The sequence below is a fragment of the Onychomys torridus genome, chromosome 12, assembly GCF_903995425.1.
Source record: "Onychomys torridus chromosome 12, mOncTor1.1, whole genome shotgun sequence".
Lineage (NCBI taxonomy): Eukaryota > Metazoa > Chordata > Mammalia > Rodentia > Cricetidae > Onychomys > Onychomys torridus.
Window position 1 is genome coordinate 50,803,583 of NC_050454.1, and position 24,446 is coordinate 50,828,028.

General features: G+C 41.1%; 1 protein-coding gene across 10 annotated transcripts in view; it reads left to right on the forward strand.

Annotated features, from left to right (window-relative positions):
* Window positions 1-24,446, forward strand: part of Robo1 (roundabout guidance receptor 1) — a 1,035,706-nt gene that overhangs the window by 981,204 nt on the left and 30,056 nt on the right. For 6 of the 10 annotated variants that reach the window (XM_036203231.1, XM_036203229.1, XM_036203230.1 and 3 more), the window contains 7 exons: window positions 819-845; window positions 2,249-2,291; window positions 8,669-8,823; window positions 11,117-11,464; window positions 13,406-13,516; window positions 16,115-16,259; window positions 20,896-21,141. In XM_036203231.1, the coding sequence (XP_036059124.1) occupies window positions 819-845; window positions 2,249-2,291; window positions 8,669-8,823; window positions 11,117-11,464; window positions 13,406-13,516; window positions 16,115-16,259; window positions 20,896-21,141 (1,075 nt within the window). The remainder of the gene's footprint in view (window positions 1-818; window positions 846-2,248; window positions 2,292-8,668; window positions 8,824-11,116; window positions 11,465-13,405; window positions 13,517-16,114; window positions 16,260-20,895; window positions 21,142-24,446) is intronic. The other 4 variants (XM_036203233.1, XM_036203238.1, XM_036203237.1 and 1 more) reach the window with 3 other exon arrangements.

The following is a 24,446-nucleotide window of genomic DNA, read 5'->3' on the forward strand; positions in this document are numbered from 1 at the left end:
TGCTCTGTCTGCTCCTAGAAAGCTTCTACATATAAAGTATCATAGAGAAATTGGAGTTCGAACTCCACATCTTTTCCTATCCATTCACAAATTTTTATGATGATTAAAAAAACAAACAAAAACAATTTAAAACAAACAAACAAACATGTTTCTCGGTTACTGTGCTGCCAAACATTTCTCATCAGTAAAGCAGTATGATTTGTATGATTCTCCCTCCCTCCCTCCCTTCCTTCCTCCCTCCCTCCCTCCCTCTCTCTTTCCCCTTCCCATCTCTCTCTCTCTCTCTCTCTCTCTCTCTCTCTCTCTCTCTCTCTCTCTCTCTCTTTCTCTCTCTCTCTCTCCCCCACCCCAACCCGCCCCTTCCAGTAATGAACACTCCACTGCACCTATTATTCCACTTACTAGGCATTTACCTTCAGATGTCTAGATAAGGTTCCAGCACAGCCCTGATAATACTTGTTTAAGAATCCATCATTCAGTGTTTGGAAATGATTAATAGCGGAGGATTCCTGTTTGTACTAAAGCCGTGGGCAGACTCTGTGTTACTAAACACAAGGTCATTCGCAGGCTAACCCAGACAATTCCCCTCCTGAGAGTATTAGAATGTCAGACACTTCAGAATGGTACCTGTAGACACAAGCTGCTTTTTTTTTAGACTTCAGACTTGGTGTGCTTCATATATCAGTGTGTCAAACCTACTGGCTTGGTTATTTACATTTATGTCATGTTCAGCTGTCTGCTTGATTTATACTAATGTGATATGGTCCCCTTCTCTCTTCAGCTTAATAACTAGTTTCTATTTTGTTTTGATTTTTCAGTCCCGTCCTTTACCTTCACACCAACAGGTACCTATTTGTACTTACCCTCTCCTTTCCGTGTGTTAGTTTGGCGTGTGTCATGCTGTCATGTCTCTGGTTTCAGTTCATTCTGAACAGTAACTTGGGGAAGGGACTTACACAGAACCCAGTGTTTCATTTACTCACGCCAGGCATGCCTCCGAAGTAGAAATGAATGGTTGGTGTTGTTTTCCATCTACTTAACGCAGTTACATATTCTGCATGCCACATTGCGTCTTAGCCTGTGTGCATGTGCCTCCATTAAACAAGAACACTTTCCCTACCCTTGCCATGATTTAACACACTAATCATCTCACGGATTAGTTCACACTAGGCAATGCATCTGCCTCCCCTGGACTACAGCTTTCAAGTTTTCCAACCACAGAAAAAAAAAAAATGTTCTCCTTTGTAGTTCTCTGTCCATAGAATTAATATTCCCCGAGGCACCCCGAATCTCCATCCCACATGAGCAGTGAACTTCATCTCCAACAAGTCAGAGTCCTTGTCTTGGTTCCACTCAGCTTCTTTCAGAACAGATCCTCCTCCCATCACCTCCAGTCAAAGATGTCCCTGTAGTGATGTGTCCTCAGTTCTAATCCAGTTATTGGCATCATTGGGCACAGTTATCCCTCCCGAGCAGACTTCCAGTTTGGAGTTTTTCTAAGTAGCAGAAACTTGGCAGCTTTGAAAAACACATTTCTTCTTAGAAACTGTGTCTGTATTTACAGGAAAGCTAATCTTCTTAACTCCTTGCCTAACTATTTATAAGTCTGTTTTTTGTTCTGGCAAAAATAAAATGGATTAATCCCTAAATGGCATTAAGATATTTTTTCACCATATCGGATAGAAATATAATGTCTGATAGAAATATAATGTGAAAGGGTTTTCACAAGCCACATATAAAATAGGTCACACTAGTTGTCACAACTTGGAGTAAGTCTTTGTGTGTGGAAAAAAAAGGTTTATTTGAGCATGTGTCTTTTCTTTATTTCTGTGTCTTCTTCTGGGGAAACAAGCTAGCAAGTTTTCTTGTACTCTGAATTTAAGATTATATATATACAAAAATCATAGAATTAAGTTATGTGGTAAGAAATTCTAAAGAAATCTATGGAGATGAGAATGTACACATATAAATGAGTTGTGCTTAGTAATAGTGTACTGAAATTTTAATTTTGCTTTTTGCAATCATATTTAGACATGAAAAAATTAGGAATGATGTGTAGTTAGTCTAAAAAACATCTTCTAAAATAATCCTAGATGAAGCAAAAATCTGTTCCATCTTGCAGTGGTTCACAGAGTTTCTAGGTAGGAAAGGAGACAGGATGACACTTTGGAATGATGTTCATGAAGGGGATGGTTCCTGCTATATAAACATGTCTATTAATTGTTCTCTCTTTATTGTAACATTCTAGTAACGTATCAAAGAGGAGGCGAAGCCGTCAGCAGTGGAGGGAGGTAATTATCTTACTTGTTTTTGTAGAACTGAAGGGGAATTCCAGCTCTTTCTTGTCTTCTCAGTGACTCTACTTCCTTTGTTCAAAGAGTGAGCTGCCGTGTGAAATTTGTTCCAATACCTGGGAGAGAACTCTCCCTTCAGCTGTGTGTACTCCTCCAGCCAAGGGCTTTACAGTTATTGCTAGGAACGGTTGCATTTTAGAACTTGACCACGAGAGGGAGCACGTCACCCGAGAAAAGCAGACCCGCTGATTTAGCAGATGATTACAAGGAGTTAAAGTGATGAAGCTGTGGCACTTAGGAAGATTAAGAAATATAGCTAGTTAACAGACACTATCAAAGGAAGGCATTCACTTGAAAACCTGCTGAATGCAGCAGTTGCTCAGAAGTTGTGGGTGCTGTTTGTTCTCGGCCGGACTTCAGCATAATTCACATCCACGTTTGGAGGGAAATACATTTACGGATTTACGGGACGGGATCTAAGTAGCTTGCTAACAAAGAGATTTTTCACCTCTAATTAAAATGAACCTCAATTCCACGTTTATGGTTTTTTGGGGGGTTATTATTATTCAGTGAATTGTAATATATTCACAGAGAAATCACAAATTGAGGTGGCAGGAAGCTTAAAGGGGCCAATACAGGTGTAAATCACAGGACACAAGCTTAAATATTTTCCACAATAAGTGACTTATTTTCACCAACACCCCCCAAAAATCCAGTAACATCAAGATGATGGGGGTGGGGGTCGGGGAAGAAAGGGAAAATTAAAAAAAGAAAAACCTTCCAACAAAAACTATTTGATAATTCAGATTTGTTTAACTTCCTGAGTACCTTTCTGTGTCTAGTTGAATAATGTGGTTAGCTACCTGACAGTGAAAAATGAATAAAGGATTATTCCCCGATTCTAAGGCACGTCTGATAGGAACGTTATTGAACTTGCCGTATAACAAAGAGTGATTTGGAAGAAGAAGTTGCCTGCCTCCAGCCAAGGCTTTGCAAATGTGGTAATAGGCACTAATCTTTCATTCCTGGATACTATTAACTTCTTGTTTTCATACCTGTGAAACAAAGCCAGCCTCCAAAATACTCCCAAAGCTAGGAAGTCTGCAGATAAAAATAAAATCCACTAGATTCAAGAATTAAACCACAGCATGTTTTGGCATCCTGGGGAATTCCATGTCAGGCACGGCCCAGGCGTTCATGAATGAGCTTCTGGCATAAGGACGTTTCCTCTTAGGTAAATCTGGAATGCCTGATGACTTAGCCACCACCTTTTGTGTGTGTGATTAAGACTGCAGACTTCAGTGATCTTGGGAGTGGCCTCTGTGCATGGGCATGCGTGCACATGCTCACACACACATGCATAAGAATCAAATATAAGCCTCATTCCTTTGCTAAAACCTTTACAGAAACAAAATTCTCATGTGCGAAACAATGGCAGACATGCATAAGAAACACTAAATGGGTCTTCTGTTGCGAGTGAAGAATTGTGAGGTTCTTAAATTCTCTGGTTTCAAATTTGCCAGCAATGAAGACATAGCTGTTTACACTTAAAAACAGATACCTAGCCATGAAGTAGATTTATTTCCAATCCTCAGTAGAAATTGTCATTGTCCCCAATGAGGAAAGGTGCAGGAATGTTGGTGAGGATATGGTTCAATGAAGATTTCAGAGTTGTAACTCAGGATGACTGCTTTTTAAAAAATTATTGTTGTTTTGTTTGGTTTTCACACAATTTTAAACATGTTGTTTCATTAACTAGAATAAACTTGTACTAAACTTGTAAAAATTCCCCACCCTGGATTTTAAAATATAATGAGAAAGACAAGATGCATATTTAAAAAGATGGTCGCTTTTCACAACCTGCTGTGTTGTAGTAGCAGTTGCTCAGCATTTGGGAGAACATCAAACAAGATAAGAACAATAGTTCATGGGGACACAGCATCATTCCTAGCCATGGGATGTCTGTGCAGTGTGTGTTTGCCCATGCTCATGTGTGCACACATGTATGTGTATGATTGTATGTTTTGTGTTGAAGGGACAGAGAATGCATCCTATGTCAAACTTCTCCACCAAGTTCTCTTTGTCCATCTCTTCAGCCCTGGTGTTCCCCATCCATCTCAGATGCTGGATACGCAATGGACCTGGTGCATCACTAGGTTAATGACAGCTCAGGCCAAGTCTTCGAGTCAGATGATTTCCCCTCCTGTGTCCATGAATGCCTTTGTCCGGCTGTCTCTTCCGGCATTCACTGCCTGTCATGTGATTTGTCCGGAAGTGCTAATTTACCCTCGTGGCCGCATCTGGAAGAAAAACACCAGACGGTCCAGCAGCATCTTATTTCGTTCAAACTGTGCCTGCAGATTCTCTGCCAGTTTAGGCAAGAATGGTCTTTGGGAGGTGTATTAATCATGTCCTGAAGAAACTGTTACCAGCAGGACCCTGGTTCCACATGTAATATATCGAATCCAAATTCAGCATAACACATAAAGCCCACAGATTCTTGTATTGCCATGCCAGCCGGCCTATATTACATTGTCTTCTGTGCACACTGGATCATGGCATTGCACACAGTTTATTGGATTAGTCCAAAGAGAGCTAGCTCTCTACCTACTATCCCTTAGCAGTTTACCCAGTCTCATTTTTTGAGAGTTTCTCGTGGAATTTGTGCCATGGAACTATCTCAGGTAAGTATGAGATGAATCAGCACACACACACCCCTTCTTTTTAATTCAAGCATCATTATTTGTAGCTTGTAGACCAACCTGCTGCTGGGCCTGGAGAGATGGATCCATTGTTGAAAGCATGCCACTGTCCTTGTAGAAGAGCTAACTTGTGTTCCCAGAACTCACACCAGGTGGTGTACTGCTTGTAGCTCTAGCTGTAGGGGATCAGACACTCTCTTCTGGGTTCCGAAGGCACTATGTGCACACTCTCACAGAGGTACACACATACATGTGATTTTAAAAGTTTTAAAAAAAAAATGCATTTTCCCCTTGCTGTCTATGGCTACTTCTGAGCTGCTGGCAGAATTGAGTGCTTACCACAAGACGATCGGGCACAAATAACCTTCAGTGGTTACTGTTTAGACGTTGACAGAAAAGCATATTGATGCTCGGTGTGTGTATAACTACATGTGACCATAAAATGGGTAATCCTGGTCTGTAGTGAATACACAGTTTATGATGGATACATGAATGGATGTGAGGGTATATGTTTGTGGAGGAGGTATTTGTGTATACAGTCATGTGCACAGGGGCCAAAGGTACCCCTCTATTATTTGGGACTGGATTTTTTTTTCCACTTTATAAAAGAAGAGACTCTGTAAAGAATCTTGGAGTTCTTCATGCTGTAGATTTAGTTACCCCTTAGAGAAAAGGCACGGGTGTTGTGGTTCAAGCAGGAGACCTGCTCCCGACATGCAAAGGACAAGGAGAGTGTGGTAGTCCAGAAGGAACACCACAGCATTCAATAGCTGTCCTTTCTCATTTGTTTCCCAGGCCTCAGACATTCCAGTTGCCTCTTCCAAGAGAACCTACTCAAAGTCCAAACCACAGCATAAACTAGGAAAAACCAGGGAAACCTGAGGGAGGGTGTGTGTGAAGGTCAGCCTAGCCTGGGAAAGAATGCCAATACCACATTTCCTGTCGGGGAAGAACACACAGAAGGGGATAGAACCCACATCTTGCTTCTCTTCAAAACACTGGCAACTCGGAGACGTTTCCTAGGGCTTTGAAACTCATTCACCCAGTCAGTGGGGAAGAGACCCAGCCAATAGGATGGGAGCCTTCACTACTGGGATGCTGCATGATTTTTCCACAGCTCCTAGACTCCGCGGTTTTTATGTTGTGGTTTATCAATTCAAATAAGTGTTCTTGGAGTAAGAGAGGGGAATATCTGAAGTAATGGAAAAGGAAAGCAATTGACATGTAATTTTTAGAGCACATTTAGGGTTTTGTTTGTTTCATTGGTTGGGTTATTTTTTGGGGGGTGGTGTTTGTTTTGTTGTGACTCAAATGAATCCTCTTAATATATGGATAGATGCAATCATATAAAGTTATTTTTAACATGCTGCAGCCAGTCGACACTTAGGCTTCGCTCCTGTTGGGTAACTCAAGTTACACATTAGATGGATAAGCTAAAATGTATCAGCATAGCCCTTGGAATTGTTAGTTGCGAAAGAGACGCACACCCTTATGAGAGCAGCTTTGGGTGTTGGTTGCCTCTTCCACCGAGACCTCTGGAATACACACCTGGCACTTTACGCTTCACTGTGGGACAATAGTCGCGTTTTACCTGCTCCCTGAGAGTAATTTTCATTCCAGACTCAAGTCTAAACAGAAGCCCGAAGTGCGATTTGTTGATCTTGCTTCCTGCTGGAAATCACCCATCTATATGAGAAGTTCACTAAGCCTCTGATGATATCAAAGCTCTCACTGTAAGAGTGTTTTTTCAGAGGGGATCACAGTAGCATAAAAACACTGTCTGTTCCTTTTGAAACATGCAAGGCAGCCTGGGAATTTTCCACTTGACCTACACTTCATGTATACCACAGTATCTCTGCAGTGCCGACTACAGACTTTCTATTCTCAATAGCTTCAACAGTGCTAGCACTCGAGGCTAAACTTCACGGGAAATAAAATAGGAAGGTAAAGATTACTTGATGCAGATTTTCTATAACTAACATCTATTGCAGTCCCCAAATATCCAGACCCCAACTTACATTTAAATGTTTAGAATTTCAACAGTCCACCAACATTGCTCTTGCCGGTATGTATCTACCAACAGTTTTAATAATTAAACAGCCCAATTTTAACAGCTTTATTGAGACTATAAAACATTTCCCTCATTCCTCCCATTCCCAAGTGTTTGGGAACATGAGAGGATCCCCACATGTTTCTGTGTGTGTGTTTATAACATGCCACACCAGGGTGTGGACACTGAGGCCATTGCTCGTGTTTGAAGCTGAGCTCTGTCACTCACTCACTGTGCACACAAGTATCCAAACCTCTCACACATGCCCCAGTTTGCTCTTCTGCAAAATCTGGATAATAGCAGTCTGAACCTGTAAAATGATGATGTGTAAATGGGTGAGTCCATTTAAAGAACTCAGAACAGGGCTTTCCACGTTATAAGCAGGGAGTAAATTCTCCTTTTAACTGACTAAGTATATGCTCCCATATGGACACAGCTATGAGAATGACCAATCCATATTCTTCATCCGAAATGAACTAGCCCTCACATAACCATCATTTGCATAACAAGTTACATACTTTTAACAACATACGTGACCAAATAAAAACAAGCTGTAGGGGTTGGGGATGTAGCTCAGAGGTAGAGTGCCTGCCTAGCAAGCGCAAGACCCGGGGTTCGATCTTCAGCTCCAAAAAAAAAAAAAAACAAGCCGTACGGAGGGAAGTCTGTGCTCCCAGCTAAGTGAGAATATGGTGGTTGTACTCTAGTGAGGACAACAAAAATCCTGGCATCATCTGTAGTGCCAGCGTGTTCCATTGTGGATGGCACAGCAAATCTCTTTATCTCTTATGCTGAGCTCAAGTGGGGTCGGTGTTGACAAAGCACACAGCCTGTGGTTTGATTCCTTGGCAGAGTGTTCTGGGTCACCCGTTCATTACTACACAAGCACTCTGCCTCCCCACAGGGGAAGCAGATTAGCATTAGTTGTGTGGAGGGGGCACTGATATTTATTTTTTTGTCAACATCTTTGTCTTATCAGATCTTATTCATTAGCTTTCCATTATGCAGGAACTTGGGCACTTGAAGCTTCATTGGGGGACAATATTACATTACTCCTATGAGTTGACAAGCTTACAGAACAGCATACTGATAGACTGATGTGCCACTGTACCACTGATGTGGCATCGTACAAGATGCCCTAGAGCCCCACACTCTTTCTGAAGGAAGTAGGGCTTTGAAGAAAAATATGCAAGGATGCTTTATGAGAAAGATCTATCTGTTCAGTTTATTTACTGTTCTGTTTGCTAATGAAGCAATTTCAATGGGTCAAAAAATGAAGTCAAGCAATTGACCATACCTACAAGACTCAGAATTGTGCACTGATCATTTCAGAGTCTGTATTTGATTTTTTTTAATCACCATGACTTAAAGGGTGATCATAGTAGACAGTAAGATTTTTAACTCTGAAACACTGCTTTCCAGATTGATGGATGTGTCCACATAGATGCCTCATACAACATGGCATTGCGATTGCCTGTCTGTCAAATAGAATTCACCGTAGCATCATTTGGTGTAGCTCACTCTATTATGGCAGGGTTAATGAAGTAAAATGTTTCCTGGGATCCTGAATAAGAATCATTTTCTGGTCCTAACCACTGGCTTTTTGCGTTGTTTTTCCTTAGGCCGGGACTTCTCAACATCAGTGAACCTGCCACGCAGCCGTGGCTGGCAGACACGTGGCCCAATACTGGGAACCATCACAATGACTGTTCCATCAACTGCTGCACAGCGGGCAATGGGAACAGCGACAGTAACCTGACTACCTACAGCCGCCCAGGTTAGGGACGCAGCTAGAGCTGAAAGTCCATCCGCCTTATGAGGAATTAGCCAGGAACAACACCATGTGTCCTTCCTCAATGAGAAGGAAACTGGTCAGCGATCTTAGGAAGTCATGAATATGTAACAATCCAGCTTGGTCAAATATTTTCTCCATTTCCTAAACATCCCTACTTCTCTGTCCATCATTTCCAGAGAACAGAATATACAATTCTAGAATAAGGGAAAATGAAATTATGAAAACATCAGAGTGTTTTTAATTCTGATTTTTATTATGACTATGTAAAGGCCAAGGAATCTGTAAAGAAAACTAGATTCTTAGTGGCAACAACAGTGATAAGGTACGACAGTAACCAATCATAACAAAACTTCAATGAGCTAAATTTTTAAATCAGATTTTATAATAGAAAAACAAATCCTATCATTGGTGTACACACATATAAACACACAAGCAGCAGTGTCTGCCTACATTTATTGTGTATTGTATAAGCTTAACCTAAAACATCAGAGAAGAACAAGTGGATGTGGAATTTGCAAGGTAAAGAAGGAAAGTTAAAATTGCCTCTTAAAAGTCAAAACAAGAAAGTCCCAATAGTCACAAAATTTGAAGCTAACATATTTATAAAGAACCAAAAGATATGACTGTGGAAGTAGATGATGCATGGGCTTAAAAAAAATGGAGAGACAGAAAGTAGGCCGTAGATGAATATGCTATAATTGTGAGAAAAATCAGTGATCTCTGTGTCTAACCCTAAAGTAATCCTAGGTCTTATTCACTGTGTGTAGATATCCCATATCCATGGAACAAGTCCGGGGCCTCTAGAGCTCCATGCTCAAATGGCCTAGACTGATAGCCCCACAACCCTACCTAAAAGACAATGTCCACACCAACAGGAAGGAGTCATTGCTGGCGATCCCATGATATACAGAGCTATGCTGCCCAATAAGAGAGCCACAGATAGCTTTTACAATTCAAATTGATGGAATGTTTCCTCACATTTAAAGTTCTTTGTAGTCAAATGTAACCAGTGGCTCTTATACTGCCAATGTAGGGTAAAGGGCGAGGTGGGGGCAAGATTAGAAACAACCTATTTCATAAAACTCATATAGAAAGATTGCCAAAACATGATGAGGTTTCCAAAACCATATTGCTTTTGTTGTATTTCTTACTCACTACTAAGCAGAACCTAATGCCTAGATATTAAAGGTGGAATTACTACAGGCCAGATGAACTGAACATCCATGCCCCATAGTGTATAATAGATATGCAGAGTGGTTGAATTCAGTAGGATACGGAAATTGCAAGTTCATAAGATCTTAAGATTACTGCCTTATAAGTAGCAAGCACGTTAATTTCTCACTTTAGAGACATCCCATTGAAAGCTAATTCTCCAAGAAACCTGTTAATGTTGGTGCCATGTTTGAGCACCATGAATAAAACAATGTTATTCCTCCATGGTAACTTTTCAATTTAAAATGTTTTAACTTAAAAGATAACTCTAGCTCTTCCTGTTGTTTTAATAGTTTGAAATGCAGGCTTTAAACACAACTATGTGTATGTCATTGAGTTTCTAATTATCGCAATGAAGGTAGAATTAGCATGGAAATGAGATGTTAGAAGTATTAGATATGATTTCTGTCTTTATTTGATTAAAAGACCCTGGTGACCATGATTCATTTTGTCATCGTTATTGTCATTTTAGACTTCATGGGGTGTCATTATGAAACCATGAACAGTGGTTATGTACCATCCTTCCCGGTTAATAATTATCCTGTTCGTCTAAATCACAAACTAATAAAATCCTCCTGAGCACTATTTGCTATTACTTTTCCCTATCCCTCCTAGCTCTGAATAGAAGCATTTTATAAAACATTGGAATATCAGGTCTTTGGTAGTGCAGTTAGAAGCTGTATTTGCCTCCTCAACTTATTTGCTTAGTTCTGTTGTTTCAGTAGCTAACTAGTAGCTTCAAATAGGTCAGTAACCCGAGACCAGGAATTGTGAAGTTGACCCATGCAGATGTGCATATGTATTGCTGTAGTGGAATTCCTGTGTTTAAGTTAATTGTTTAGGAGTTGTTTAAGGAAAGCCATGTTAACGTGAGTCAGAAATGAGGCTAACAGAGGTTCCTTGGAAAGCCCATGTGAATATTTCCACTCCTTCTGGTCATCTTAGGTACACTTGTGCTTTGTAGACCAATTTCATTATAACTCAGGAAGCTTCTTAGAGCAGGACATTTAAGACGAATAACCATGCAGAATGACTTTTCCCTTTTCCTCTTCGTTGCACATAGCTGATTGTATAGCAAATTATAACAGCCAACTGGATAACAAACAAACAAATCTGATGCTCCCTGAGTCAACTGTCTATGGTGATGTGGACCTTAGTAACAAAATCAATGAGATGAAAACCTTCAATAGCCCAAATCTGAAGGACGGGCGTTTTGTCAATCCATCAGGGCAGCCCACCCCCTATGCCACTACGCAGCTCATCCAGGCCAACCTCAGCAACAACATCAACAATGGAGGCAGTGGCGGCGCCGGGGATGCCAGCGAGAAACACTGGAAGCCTCCGGGTCAGCAGAAACAGGAAGTGGCACCCATTCAGTATAACATCATGGAGCAAAACAAGCTGAACAAAGGTGAAGGGCTTTGCATGGGTTCCCACCCCTCTCTGTAGTGATACCCTTAACCCCGGCGCGAGATGGAAACTGCGCGGTGACTACCAAGCCAAATTTTCCCTTTGATGGCTGAAAGGACTCTTGTCTTGTTGGCTTCAAAATTTCCAGTGTCAAAGAGTTAATTAGCACAACAATAACCTTGGAAAATTGATTTTATAATAATATATAAGTATTTTCAAATGGTTTGGAGATTAATTTAAATTCAATAGTAGGTGAGGGATTGCTTAGGACATGCAATCTTTTATTCATAAGGCAGATGTCCCGTCATCACAATACCTCACATTCTCAATAAATAGACTATTCCATCCTTTCCACTTGAGGATGGAAGATAATTGCTTCTACATGGTCAGAGAAATGAATGGCATTTTTCTATCAAACTGAAGAAAAATAATTAAATTAAACTTGAACTGGAGAAGTGGTTCAATTCTTGTAGCACTTCATGTGGCCCTCTGACTGCTATAATGTGTGATTCTAGGACCTAAATTTCTGTGGTTGACCTGATTGAAGTCTGTCAGTATAGAACCTAAAATAAATTGAGTTTAATATTAACTTAAAGCACCAGAATGGTATTGTATGGCCTGAGGGGAATGGCTCAGTGTTGTAATGTGTGGGTTGGAAGAGATAGGTAGTTGATTTCTTTGTACTTCTTCAGGCTACTGCCATAATAACATGATCTGCAAAGTTGTACCTCTAGGAAAAATAAGATTGCTCTAATTTGAATAGATGGGACAATGTTGTGCAAGTACACAGGTAAAAGATGCATTTTGCTCTAAGTAATTATAGATAAGGATTTGTTTTCTTGAGGCTTACAGCTTGAGATTATCAAAGGGTAATTTAAGCATTTCATTTCATTAAATCCATGCTATATATTTTAATTTCATAATAAAGTCATTTAACCTTCTCCCAAGTTTAAGGAAGCACTTGATTGATATAATAACCCAATTTAATGAAATTCATTAAGATTCCTGCATAAGTTCATGACAAACACTGACGAGGGTAGGACAGTTTCGATAGTTGTAGAGTTCACTGTGGCGGACCTAACTCTAGTTACATTTTTCTGCCACATTATGTGCTTTTACTCTGAGCCTTGGAAAGGTCTAGAAGTCCTGTGTACAAATAGTTTAGAATGTCTGCTTATTTATACTGTTTGAGATCAAATTGAGTATGTGAAAATATAATAAAGACTCAGGAATGCAAACAGACTAACAAATTAATGTTGCCTGTGTGCCTGTCAGTGGCAGGCTTATCATTTGCTCTGTCACCTCTGCCCAAGCAAGCAGAAGCATTTCTGAGCAGGATTGAGATGCTGTGTTTTCTTATTGGAGATATATTTTTACTAGATACAATGTTGCTGACTTGTTTCGGTTTTGGTACTATGTAACTAGAGTTGCATATGTAGCTAATCTGCTAAATATGTTACCATTTGAAGCTAGGCTAAAAAGCACCTTGGTGTGTGCTTAAGCTGAGAGGCAACCTAAGAGAATGAGCAAAGGTTTAGGTCTGGGTGCACTTGGCATCTGTCTTGGTTTACAATACCTCTACTTCTCTGCCCGCGGGGGGATTGCAGGGTGAGGCGTTGGGGAGTGGGAGGGAGGGAGGGATAGATAGTACACAAGTATACTGTTCTGGGCATCCAACTGAATCCAAGTCCTAAAGCATGTGAAACATACAAAACTGTGCCCACATTCCTTGTTACCATTTCGAAACACACATACATGTGTGTGTCTACTTCAGCTAGAAGCTTTTTTCCTATCCTGATAATCTGAAGAGAAGAACAAAATGAAACCAGACGAGGAAATGACCCAGCTGGTTTCTTCAGGGTTGCTCAGAAATAGAAACCGAACAAACATGAAATAACAGAGAGGAAATAAACATTTTTTTTTTTCTATCTCAAATGTCTAGATTATCGAGCAAATGACACAATCCCCCCAACCATTCCATACAACCAATCCTATGACCAGAACACAGGAGGCTCTTCTTACAACAGCTCAGATCGGGGCAGTAGTACATCAGGTAAGTAAAAGAAGACACGAGCCAATGCCAGCCTTTCTCTTAAAAAGAAATGTTGAACAGAGCTTTAATGAGCTAGCTGTTGTACTGAAGTGACGTGTCTCATCACTTTGTATCCTAGGAGCCCCAGACACAGGTCTGCCATTTAAAGCTCTGTGCACCCAGTAAACTGCTTCTTATCCTGCTTGGCACCAGATACCAAGCATTGTGTTACTGAGCATCTTTGTTACTGAGGCTTAGCAAAGTCAAAAAAATGATTTTCCAAGGCAGTTAAACTTCTTTTTCTTCCCTCAGCCAAAATAGAGTCCCAAACAGTACAGATGTGATTAATTTGCTAACTAGGTTACTATTTAGGTGCACTTAGAAGGAGAAAGCCTGAGAAACAATAACCTGGGCTTGAGGCGATGGCAGGAGCCTATCTTAGTTCTCAGTCTCTCAGTTCCTCCTGGAAGGCTCAAGTAGTTTCCACCCACTCTCAGCCTATGCCCTGCCTCAGAAGCCGCAAGTGAGGCTTCCCTGTGGGCCCCTGTAGCTGCAGCTGGCTGCCAGCTGTTTTCCTGATAGGGCTGCAGATGGGAGTTTGCTGGCAGTTAAGTCCTGTTTTGGTAATTAAAGGCAGTTCATTACTAGAACTAACATGTGGCAAGTCACACCACAATGAGAACAAGCGATTGATCTTAAGTGGAGCATGCTTCTCCAGGACAGGGAAGAATGGAGCCTCCTGGCAACTGCAGGAGTTGTTGCTAGGGTCTTTGTGCCCAGCGGATCTGCCTTCTTCTGTAATGATGCTCACATTCGCAGTTTCCTATCTTCCCTTAACCGAGGCACAACGATGCTGTGGCATTTTCTATCCTTGCTAAAAAAAAAAAAAAAAAAAAAAAATGGTTCTTACACGAATTTAAGGACCTTAGAAATGATCCTTTACTATTTTAGATTTTTCTCAGATTGTACTGAATATTCCTTTTTTCGAAGTATTACATGATTTTTCCTTCTCTTCTTCAAAGCAACTAAGCCCCACATTGTGAATAAAATTTCAAGTATCTGCTTTTGGGGAAATCATATACAATATTTAAGTATTTGATTACTATGTGGCACTTCATCTTTGAATTCTTCACTGTTTGTCGAGAAAAATGTACATTAATGGGGAAGACCATAATTCTAGGTTATTGATTTTCAGTTGGCTTCTACGACTTTAGATACCTGATCTTGATACTTCTGTTATCATTGATTGTTCTAGCGGGGTTTGAAGAAAGAGGACTAGAAATATGAAATCTGTTGATAGGTGGAGGGGAGCAACGCACCGGAATGAAATTCAGGGGAGAGCCGCATTGTTCAGCATCTTGGGGCAGATGCTGTTCTTAGGGAAGACAGGTATGAGGAGATTAAGAGGGAGGCGCAGGTTAATGCTAACTCCATAACACATGCCAACGTAGGCCTCCCAATCCGAGCAACTGAAGGTGTAAGAGAACACAGAGACAGACACACAGGCATGTGGCCGACAGTCACCGTTTATTATTAACAGCTGGCCTGCCCTGAATGCAGCCCACACTTGATGCAATAACCGACCAGCCCAAGAACAGCTAGCATGACAAACAGTTCCTGTGCCTGCAAAGTCCCAAGGGACTTAAAATCATTTTAAAGGTTCGTTGAATAAGCTAAGGCCTGCTTCATCTCCCCTGGGACTTGTTTCGGAGTCATAACGAAAAATTAAAGTAATTCTGTGAGATTGGAGGCTCATCTGAGAAAAAAATAATTACAGACTCTGTGTTCGTATTAAACACATGGATCTGAACTACGTTAAGTGGGAGAGTTTCGTCACACAATATCTTCTGACTTAAAACTCCCCAAAAATTAGTTTAGATAGAGCTACCAATGTTTAAAGATTAAGGCCATTTTAAAATCAAAACACCACAGCAACTGAATAATTGGGCTGCTTCAATCTGCTGAAACTATTTGGGAACGTCATCTTTTAATTATTATCACAAGCCATAATTTTATAGAAACAGTGGTTAAAAAATACTTTCTTAAAATGCACATTTCTCCTTCTTTTGTCACTAAATATATTAGTTCTTCTGGCAATTTATTTTACCCCTACCTCCCTTCCCCAAGAAAATGAGCAATTTCATTGTGCCCGAAACATTCCAATGGACAAGTACAAATTATATGTATTCAGTGATTTAATGCAACAGTAGAACACTAATAGATCGTATCTGTATTTTATTGTATTTTAGGATTCTGCAATTAAATAATAAAAAGGCACTCCAGAAAATATGTCCACAGCTCATTTGTTTCAGATGATAATCCATAATGCAATTAATTGCTGTAGGAAGATTGCTATTAATGATATGACTTGTAAAATTCATTTAAGCTTATGTTGCTTCCTTCACTATGTACTTGGCAGTTGAACTGGGCAGTTTGGGGCCTTTTTCTCTTGTGTCAAGTTCTGCTTAATGGAGAAAAGTGCACGTGTGTGTGTGTGTGTGTGTGTGTGTGTGTGTGTGTGTCTTGTAGGATCATAGCAGAAAATATTGAACTCTCTAATAATGGAAAATACAATGTAAAGGTCAGAAACAAAAGACCTGTATTTTGTTTCTTTTCTAGGGAGTCAGGGGCACAAGAAAGGGGCGCGGACACCAAAGGCCCCAAAGCAGGGCGGAATGAACTGGGCCGACTTGCTTCCCCCTCCCCCAGCGCACCCTCCCCCACATAGCAACAGCGAAGAATACAGCCTGTCTGTGGATGACAGGTAAGGGGCTCGGGGGTCGCCACTGTGAGAGGTGCCATCTCTGCGCGTCAGAGCAGACAAGTCAGGGTTCACCTGAACTGCCAAAAGGAGTTTCCTCGGGTTCACAAATGCTGGCCCCTAAATCAAACAGAAGGACTTAACAGCCCTCCTCGGGGAAATCTCAAATATGAATTAAGGTTTGAGAAACTTCCCTAGCATCTGAAAATTAGATACATGTATTATATATACACACAGGTTTTTATATCCACACAAACAGAAGCTCCCCCTAAGGGCTGTCTCAAATATGGAATTAAGTTTTAGGAAGCTTCTTTGACACACATATTATATGTATATACTTGTGCCCAGACGCTAACTACTCACGTATGTGTATACATGTGTGCACATATAACAATAGTGTGTATACATGTAACTTCATATGTGTAGAACCCTACGCATGTATGCACGTATAAGAATAGTGTGTATACATGTAACTTCCTATGTGTAGAACCATGTATACATGATTTCATGATATTTCAAGTAAATTCATATACTCATAGAACCACTGAAGTCAATGTCAAAACAGTACGTAATGTTAATTTCATAAGATTATAATGGAACAGAAAATATCCAACAGTGTTTTCGTAATACTTTTGTGGGGGGTGTGGGGGGGTGTTCAAGACAGGGTTTCTCTGCGTAGCCCTGGCCATCCTGAAACTCGTTCTGTAGACCAGGCTGGCCTTGAACTCACAGAGATCCTCCTGCCTCTGCCTCTGCCCCAGCCCCTTGCCCCCTGCCCCCTGTCCCTGCCTGTGCTGGGATTAAAGTACTGCCTGGCCACTGGACTTTTCCTGTTGTCATTGTCTCTGGAAACACAAATACTTTGCATTGTGTTCTGTTATCGTCTGTATTGAGTACAGCAGGATGCACAGCTGGGAAGTGGACTAGTCACATCCAGTTTTGTGAAAGTGTGTTCTGTGATGTTTCATGCCATGATGAAGTTCTCTAACGATGGATTTCTCTGAGCACATCCCTGCCATGAAGCAATGCCTGACAGGGTTAGAATGTCCTTGTCACGTATTCAATTTTCCTAAAACAATTGCATCAATCTATACATACAACTCACAGTATACTGCAAAGCACTCTTAGATAATACTACATTGTGCTACAAACAGTTTATTGAGAAGTTTCAATTTTGCAGAACCGATTCTCAAAGCATTTAATGAGTATAAATAAACCACATAGTAAAATTTAGGAAGCAAGTATGCTGTTTTCATTTTCCAGAATCTATCACTGGACATGGTACACCAGACAAAACAAAAACTGCCTCATCGTTGGCATCAAAGGAGAACCCCCCCAACAGAAAATAAACAGCCAGAAAGTGTAATCTACCTGAAAATATAGTCTTTTCAGTGACTAGAAATAAGGCTTGATCAATTTATTCTCCTCAAAGAAAGACTTTAACTGTTTCAGCTCTGCCCCATCTCCCTCTTTTCTAATAATATTTAAAGTGTATTTAAATAAGGTTCTTATAGAGAAAATGTGTATAGGCAATTCTCATTATGTATAACTATGATGCCGGTAATACTGAGTTACTGAATATGAATGCCTAGAGGGAGGGAGGAAGGAGCTCCCAAGAGCCTCCACCTCACTGATTTTGTCAGTGCATCCTCTTACTTTATGGGCATTTTGTTTAAAATGCTTCAGTAAACATCTGTTCTTCCTCCCTAATGTGATGCTCACAGCCAACAGCACTAGATCATTTCTGAGCATATTCACCTCTAAGGGACATGATGCCCATCTCTACCTGCCTTAGTTTAGTGGTACTTGGGCACCTCCATTGCATATCACAATAAACAGGGAAATTGCCAATATCATGCAAAAAATCAAAAGAAGCGAAAGAAATTAAGAAAGAGCTCAGAACTATGAAAACTGTTGGGGGGGTGACTAGGTAGGGTATAAACATGAACTCCTGAAAACAGGTCATTTATATATTCATCCTCAGCTGGGAACATATGCAGCAGGTGGCTTGATTTGGGCCTCTGTGCAGATGTGAGAATGACCATGAAAATGTCACCAAGGCCAATTTTGTGGTTGCATATAAATTTTACTGAGTCAGTAAATTCGCAAGAACAGAATGTGCACGTAACAGAGATCCGTTCAGCTGTTGTTTTTAAAAGTTTGTTGTCCCAGCTATTTTAATGTAATAATTACTGCTTAGTACACCACACACACACACACACACACACACACACACACACACACACAACATGAAGTTTATATGAAGAAAGAAAAAATAGAACAAAATCTTTAGGTGTTGCTATGGCACCCCAAAGAGGATGGTTTTAAATGGGAAGAAGGAAGGCATCCTGATCAAATGGCAGTCGTTCTTAACCTTGACACATAAGAAGGTTCTGAATAAAGAACATGGGGTTTATGGACCCTGGGACCACACAGAGATGTGGACTCCTAGAGAGCTAACAGGAAACACATGGAAGGGAGGGAGGAAGCTGAGAAGGCAGATGTTAACCAGATCGGCAGATACTTGAGTATCTTGCCTTTGCCTGGGCATTTTTTACTTTTTATTGTTTAAGCAATTAAAGAATAGTTCTTTGCTTTGGAGTAACATGAGTGATCTGTGAGTGGTGTACAATTACTTTTTGCAAGTTTGGAGCAACTTGAGGATACTGAAAATAGGAGTGATCAGAAGCAGAGAGATGAATTGAAAAGTTAAGGCAGTGGCTGTTAGCATTTCAAGCATCCTCTAACCACTTCCGGATCCCAGGGCTGCATGTGAGTAGTCAGTGGTTAGACAAAATGCTTAGTCGCCCCAGGGTCTTGCATAGTACCTATGTCTTAGGTAGGCTCATGCGCAGCCTGGCTAGGTCATCTATGCGCCTTCCTGGCGTGGCTGTGAAAGTCCCTATATGCATGCACTGGGCTACCCTTAAAAGCAGACCCTGCTCTCTCTCTCTCTCTCTCTCTCTCTCTCTCTCTCTCTCTCTCTCTCTCTCTCTCTCCACCTCTTTTCCAGAAGCTGTCTCCACAAACCCCTTCTGTCTTCACACCCAGAAATAAACCCTTAAAGTGGGTTCTGTTGTACTTTGTGGTCCCTTCTCACTGCCAGCAAATACAACAGTGCCCCATACTACACACACAAAGAACTAGACTCTGGAGTTTTTACAGATGAGCTGGGGAGTGGTTTGATGCAGAAGAGAGGAAATGTGAAGGATACGCTGTAAGATGTTCCGACGGGAGAGCAAATTACTGTGCTTCTTGAGAAGGAAGGAGACGTAGATGGGAGAGACAAAGGCTGTCTTATTAAATTAGAAAAGTAAAAGAATATGCAAAACAACCACAGTATTCGAACATCAACTCTTCTGACCGAGGGAAGCCAAATGGGTAGTAAAGAGAGGGCTAAGAAAAGCCGCTATGGCGGCGCATGCCTGTAATCCCAGTGGTCAGGAGGCTGCCGCCAGGTTGGGAGACAGAGGCTAGCCTGGATTATAAAGCAATACCCGGTATCTCTCTGAAACAGAAGAAGAAAAAATTAAAGGGAGAGAGAGAATAAGAAAAAACAAGTATGCAATTTATACAGTATAGTCTGTCTCTGCCGTTGAAGTGAGTGAACATGCCCGGAAGAGAGCTTGCTTTCCCTGTGGGCATCCTGATGCCCATTGCAGCTCCATCTTGGAGGAAAAGGCATTTATTTGATTGGCCAAGACCATTGTGTTTTACATTCAACATCCTAATTACAAACCAGCCGCCTGGTATCCAACTAAAGAAACAATACTTCTTCATTGTGGTGTCAGGGGAAATATGGGGGTGCTGGACTAAGTAACTTGAGTCCCTTTGAAAGGGTTTCTCCCAGTTTAGAACGTCACCTTGGGCTATTTGCTGCTGTAGAATCTTATTTTAAGGTGTGTTACTTTTGTTTATGCTGCATTCGTTTAACTCCATGAAGCTGTGTTACTGTGCCTGACTAAAACATCTGATGGTCTAATAAAAAGCTGAATGGCCAATAGTGAGTCAAGAGAAAGGATAGGCAGGGCTGGCAGGCAGAGAGAACAAATAGAGGGAGAAATCTGGGAGGAGAAAGCAAGGGGCCAGAGAAGAAGGAGGACAGCAAGGGCCGGACACCCAGGTACACAGCAAGCCATGGAGTGAGAAACAAAGAAAGGTATACAGGAATAGAAAAAGGAAAAGTCCAGAGGCAAAAGGTAGACAGGAGAATCTAAAGAGAAGCTGGCTAGAAATTAAGCCAAGCTAAGGCTGGGCATTCATAAGTAAGAATAAGCCTGTGTGTGTCTGAGTTATTTGGGACCAGGGTGGCAGGCCCCCCAAAAAGAGGAAAAAACAAATGACGACAATTTGCAGTACATTTTAAATATTTTTCTAAAGGACTTATGAATGACAGAGCCAGAATGCCCCAAGTATGTTGAAGACACTCGAAAACAACTATGCAAAACTATTTCCTATTGTAAGACTCTCCGCCGCCACCCCTATACTATGCCATTGTATGTTCCGATAACTTCTAACAATGAGCTGTTTCCTAACAATGAGGCTTTAATGAGACCCAGACCTACAGATCTGGAAGCCACTTAGCACCAGCACTCTCTAATACAAATAGTTTACTGTACGTTCTTACACTTTGTTGTAGCTATGACCAAGAAATGCCGTGTCCTGTGCCGCCCGCAAGGATGTATTTGCAGCAGGATGAGTTAGAAGAGGAGGATGAAAGAGGCCCCACACCCCCTGTTCGGGGGGCAGCTTCTTCTCCAGCTGCTGTGTCCTACAGCCATCAGTCCACAGCCACACTCACCCCTTCGCCCCAGGAAGAGCTCCAGCCCATGTTACAGGATTGTCCAGAGGACATCGGCCACATGGCCCACCAACCAGACAGGAGGTATGTTCTCACTAGCTGCCTTGCTGGCCAAGCAGAATTTCTGCTCAGAGATACTTGTTGAATGTTGTACCATGAAATAATTTTTGAGGCCCATGAGCATTTTCTTGGGCTATCAACCCGCACAGTGTATGGGCACACCAAGTAACACTCTTGACTCTCACTGAAAGGTTTCCCAATCCCAGTATTGAGTTTTTCCGCCAATGAAATAAATTAGATCAGGCCGATTTAAAAGTCCAGCTTTAAGGAGCAAAGCACCCCTGGGTGATTCTTGGGGAGAGAAAGCAAGAGAGACATCACATGGCAGGTCTAAAGCCCATGTCTTAAATACCCTGTAGGAGTGGTCTTGAGCATCTTTGGTGGGAGGGGCTGACCCTTGGCAGGCTTTCTGAGAGGCAGGGTCTGGAATGGGAGGTGTGGGGCCAGAGCAAAGCTTCCTAACACTCAAGTTAGCTGAATTAAACCCCATTGACTAATAACCAGGAGATATTGTACCTAAACCTTCACCCACTTATGCTAATTAAATTCATGAGCACCTGTCTCATTGTGAATCCTGTCCTTGTTGGTGAGTGTTTCAGACTGTAATTTTTCCTATATACGGACAAGAGGCCTCTTTGGTCTTCAGAAAAAATAATTCTCTCTGGTCATTTTAAGTCCAGTAAAATACCATTTAAAAAGGGTTGGTACTGCTGGGTGGTGGTGGCACACACCTTTAGTACCAGCACTTGGGAGGCAGAAACAGGCAGATCCCTGTGAGTTCAAGACCAGCCTGGTCTACAGAGTGAGATCCAGGACAGGCACAAAAACTACACAGAGAAACCCTTTCTCAAAAAAAAACTAAATAAATAATTAAGTACGTACATACATACATACATACATACATACATACATACATATATACATAAAAGGGTTGGTATATTTATTTTATGTTGACTTCAGATATTTTTTTTTTGGTTTAAATATTGGGCTGGAATATTTCTCTCCAGGCTACAAACAGGATATGTGTGTGTGTAAATATGCACATCATTGTGTATGCTTAGGCATTTTTTTTTACTCTAGTGAGCATCTCCAACAGTCCACTTTATTACATACAATGAATATGCATGTCATTTCTAACACATAAAAACTATTGCTGAGTATTGTTAGTTTTTCTCGTTGATGGTTTTGTTTGTACTATTTTATTGCCCTTGACACCGTGTTGTCCCCTTTGCTTTCCTCATTTCTAATATCCTTTGAAACTGAACACATTATTTGCCTCAGAAGATTTTTCTTCAGTATTCTTGAACAAAACAAATTCTAGCCTATGCTGCTTGAATTTAACCCTGTAGATTAAAACACAGTTTGCAGTGCTTATTAAATATCTGAAGAACTTATTACTAAATGTAAATGACATGCTTTCTCTAAAGAAGATTTTTAAACCTTCTTATGAATGATGGGGGTCTCTGTGTGTGTCGAACTGGGTTGCCATATATTTAAATTAATAGAATTAATCCTTGCAACTATATGAAGATTGAGAACAAATAAGGCATCTCTTTTCCCTATTAAGGTCACAGACCATCTCTGCTATTCTTATTAAAAGCAAATGAGGCGCTAATAGACACCATTAAGCTCTGAAATACCTCAGCATTCTTTCATTCTCTAAAATTACCTAAATTTCCTGTTGCCTAGCTACACCCCTCTGGGTTGCCTGTGGAATCACTGTCTTCCAGACTACTCTACAGCCTTTTTATTCCTTTTGTTGTTAGTGGTGGTTTATTCGTTTACTCAGTTACTTGCTTATAGTTTGCTTTGTTGAGACAGGATCTCCGTGTATGGTCCAGGCTGGCCTTGAACTTTCGCTGATTCTTCAGACCTCCCTAGTACAGGAATTACAGGTGTGGGCCGCCACCCCCTACATAATCTTTTCCTCATTCCTTTGCAACAAAAGTGAGTTCCACTTTCTCTATCCTGACCTTGCCTCCCAGTCTTTCTCCAACCCCTGACTTCACTGTTAACTCTCTGGCCTTGAAAGTTTCTTCTCCTTCACCCTCTCTTCTCATTCCATGGTTCCCACCTTTTATGTGACTTAACTTCCACCTCCTGGGTTCCCCTTCGCATCTTAGCCCTCTGCATTTGGCTTGTTCTATTTTGCTCCATTCATCTGCCTCCCAGTCTTTATCCCTCTCAAGCTTCCTACAGTGACAGCACTTTATGGGAATCAAGTACAACTGTGTAAGAGTCTGGGACAGAGAGTTTTAAACAAGTGGTATCTTCACCCTTTTAATTGATTCAGCCACTACGCTTACTCTGACAACTGTCAAATTTATTTAACCATCCTAGACTTATTTCCTGAGCGTTACAATATTTTCACATGGTCCTTGAATGTAGTTGCTGTCTTATGTAGAATGATCAACTGTACCATTTCAGCCGATGTATGAGGAATATAATAGCCAAGGCCATATATAAAACTCAAACAAAAGCCTCTGCCCGTTTGTTGTCAGTGACTCTCCCCTTTATCCTCTCTTGTTTTCATACCATTCTATAATTGCAGTTACCTACCAGTTTCCTTTAATGCTAAACTTCAAAATAGCTCCTGACATTTTTCTGTGGTTTCCATTTTTCCAGGAAGGCTTCAGCCCAGCCCCAAACAAAAGCAAAACAAACAAAAATTTAAAAAATCCCCCAACTCCTTTGAAATGATCTCCCATCTTGGTCTCTTCCATTTTCCTCTCTCTCCTCCCTCCCCCTCCCACTTCACCCCTCTGGATCTTCCTCCCTCTAGTTGAGTCAGCCATTACAGCTTAATGCAGTATCCATTAGGTCTCCTCCCCTTTGCTCCCCTTTTCCTCCATCCCAGAACACACTCTCTTCTCTGCTGAGTCCGTTTGGAATTCCCTGAATTTATCTTAAGGTTACATGATGACCTGGCAAGCAGGTCGCATCCTTGTAAGCCTGACTGCTCCCCATTCAAAGCTGTCCTCTGGTTGCCTGGGAAAAGCCAAGCCACCTTTTTTCCTTTAAATTAGTCTTTTAGTTTTAGAGATTATAATATAATTACTTCATTTCTCCTTCCTTTTCTCCCTTGAAAGCCTCCCATATATCCCTTTTTGCTCTTTTGCAAATTCATGCCTTCTTTTTCCATTAATTGTTGTTGCATGCATGAGTGTGAATGTGTATATATATATATTTCTGAATACATAAGTATACCTTGTTCAGTCTATATGTTACTTGTATGTATGTTTTCAGGGCTGACCATTTGGTCTTGGATCGGTATGTTCTTCCCCAGGAAAGACTATTTCTTCTGCTCTTAGCACTCCTTAGCTGCCTCT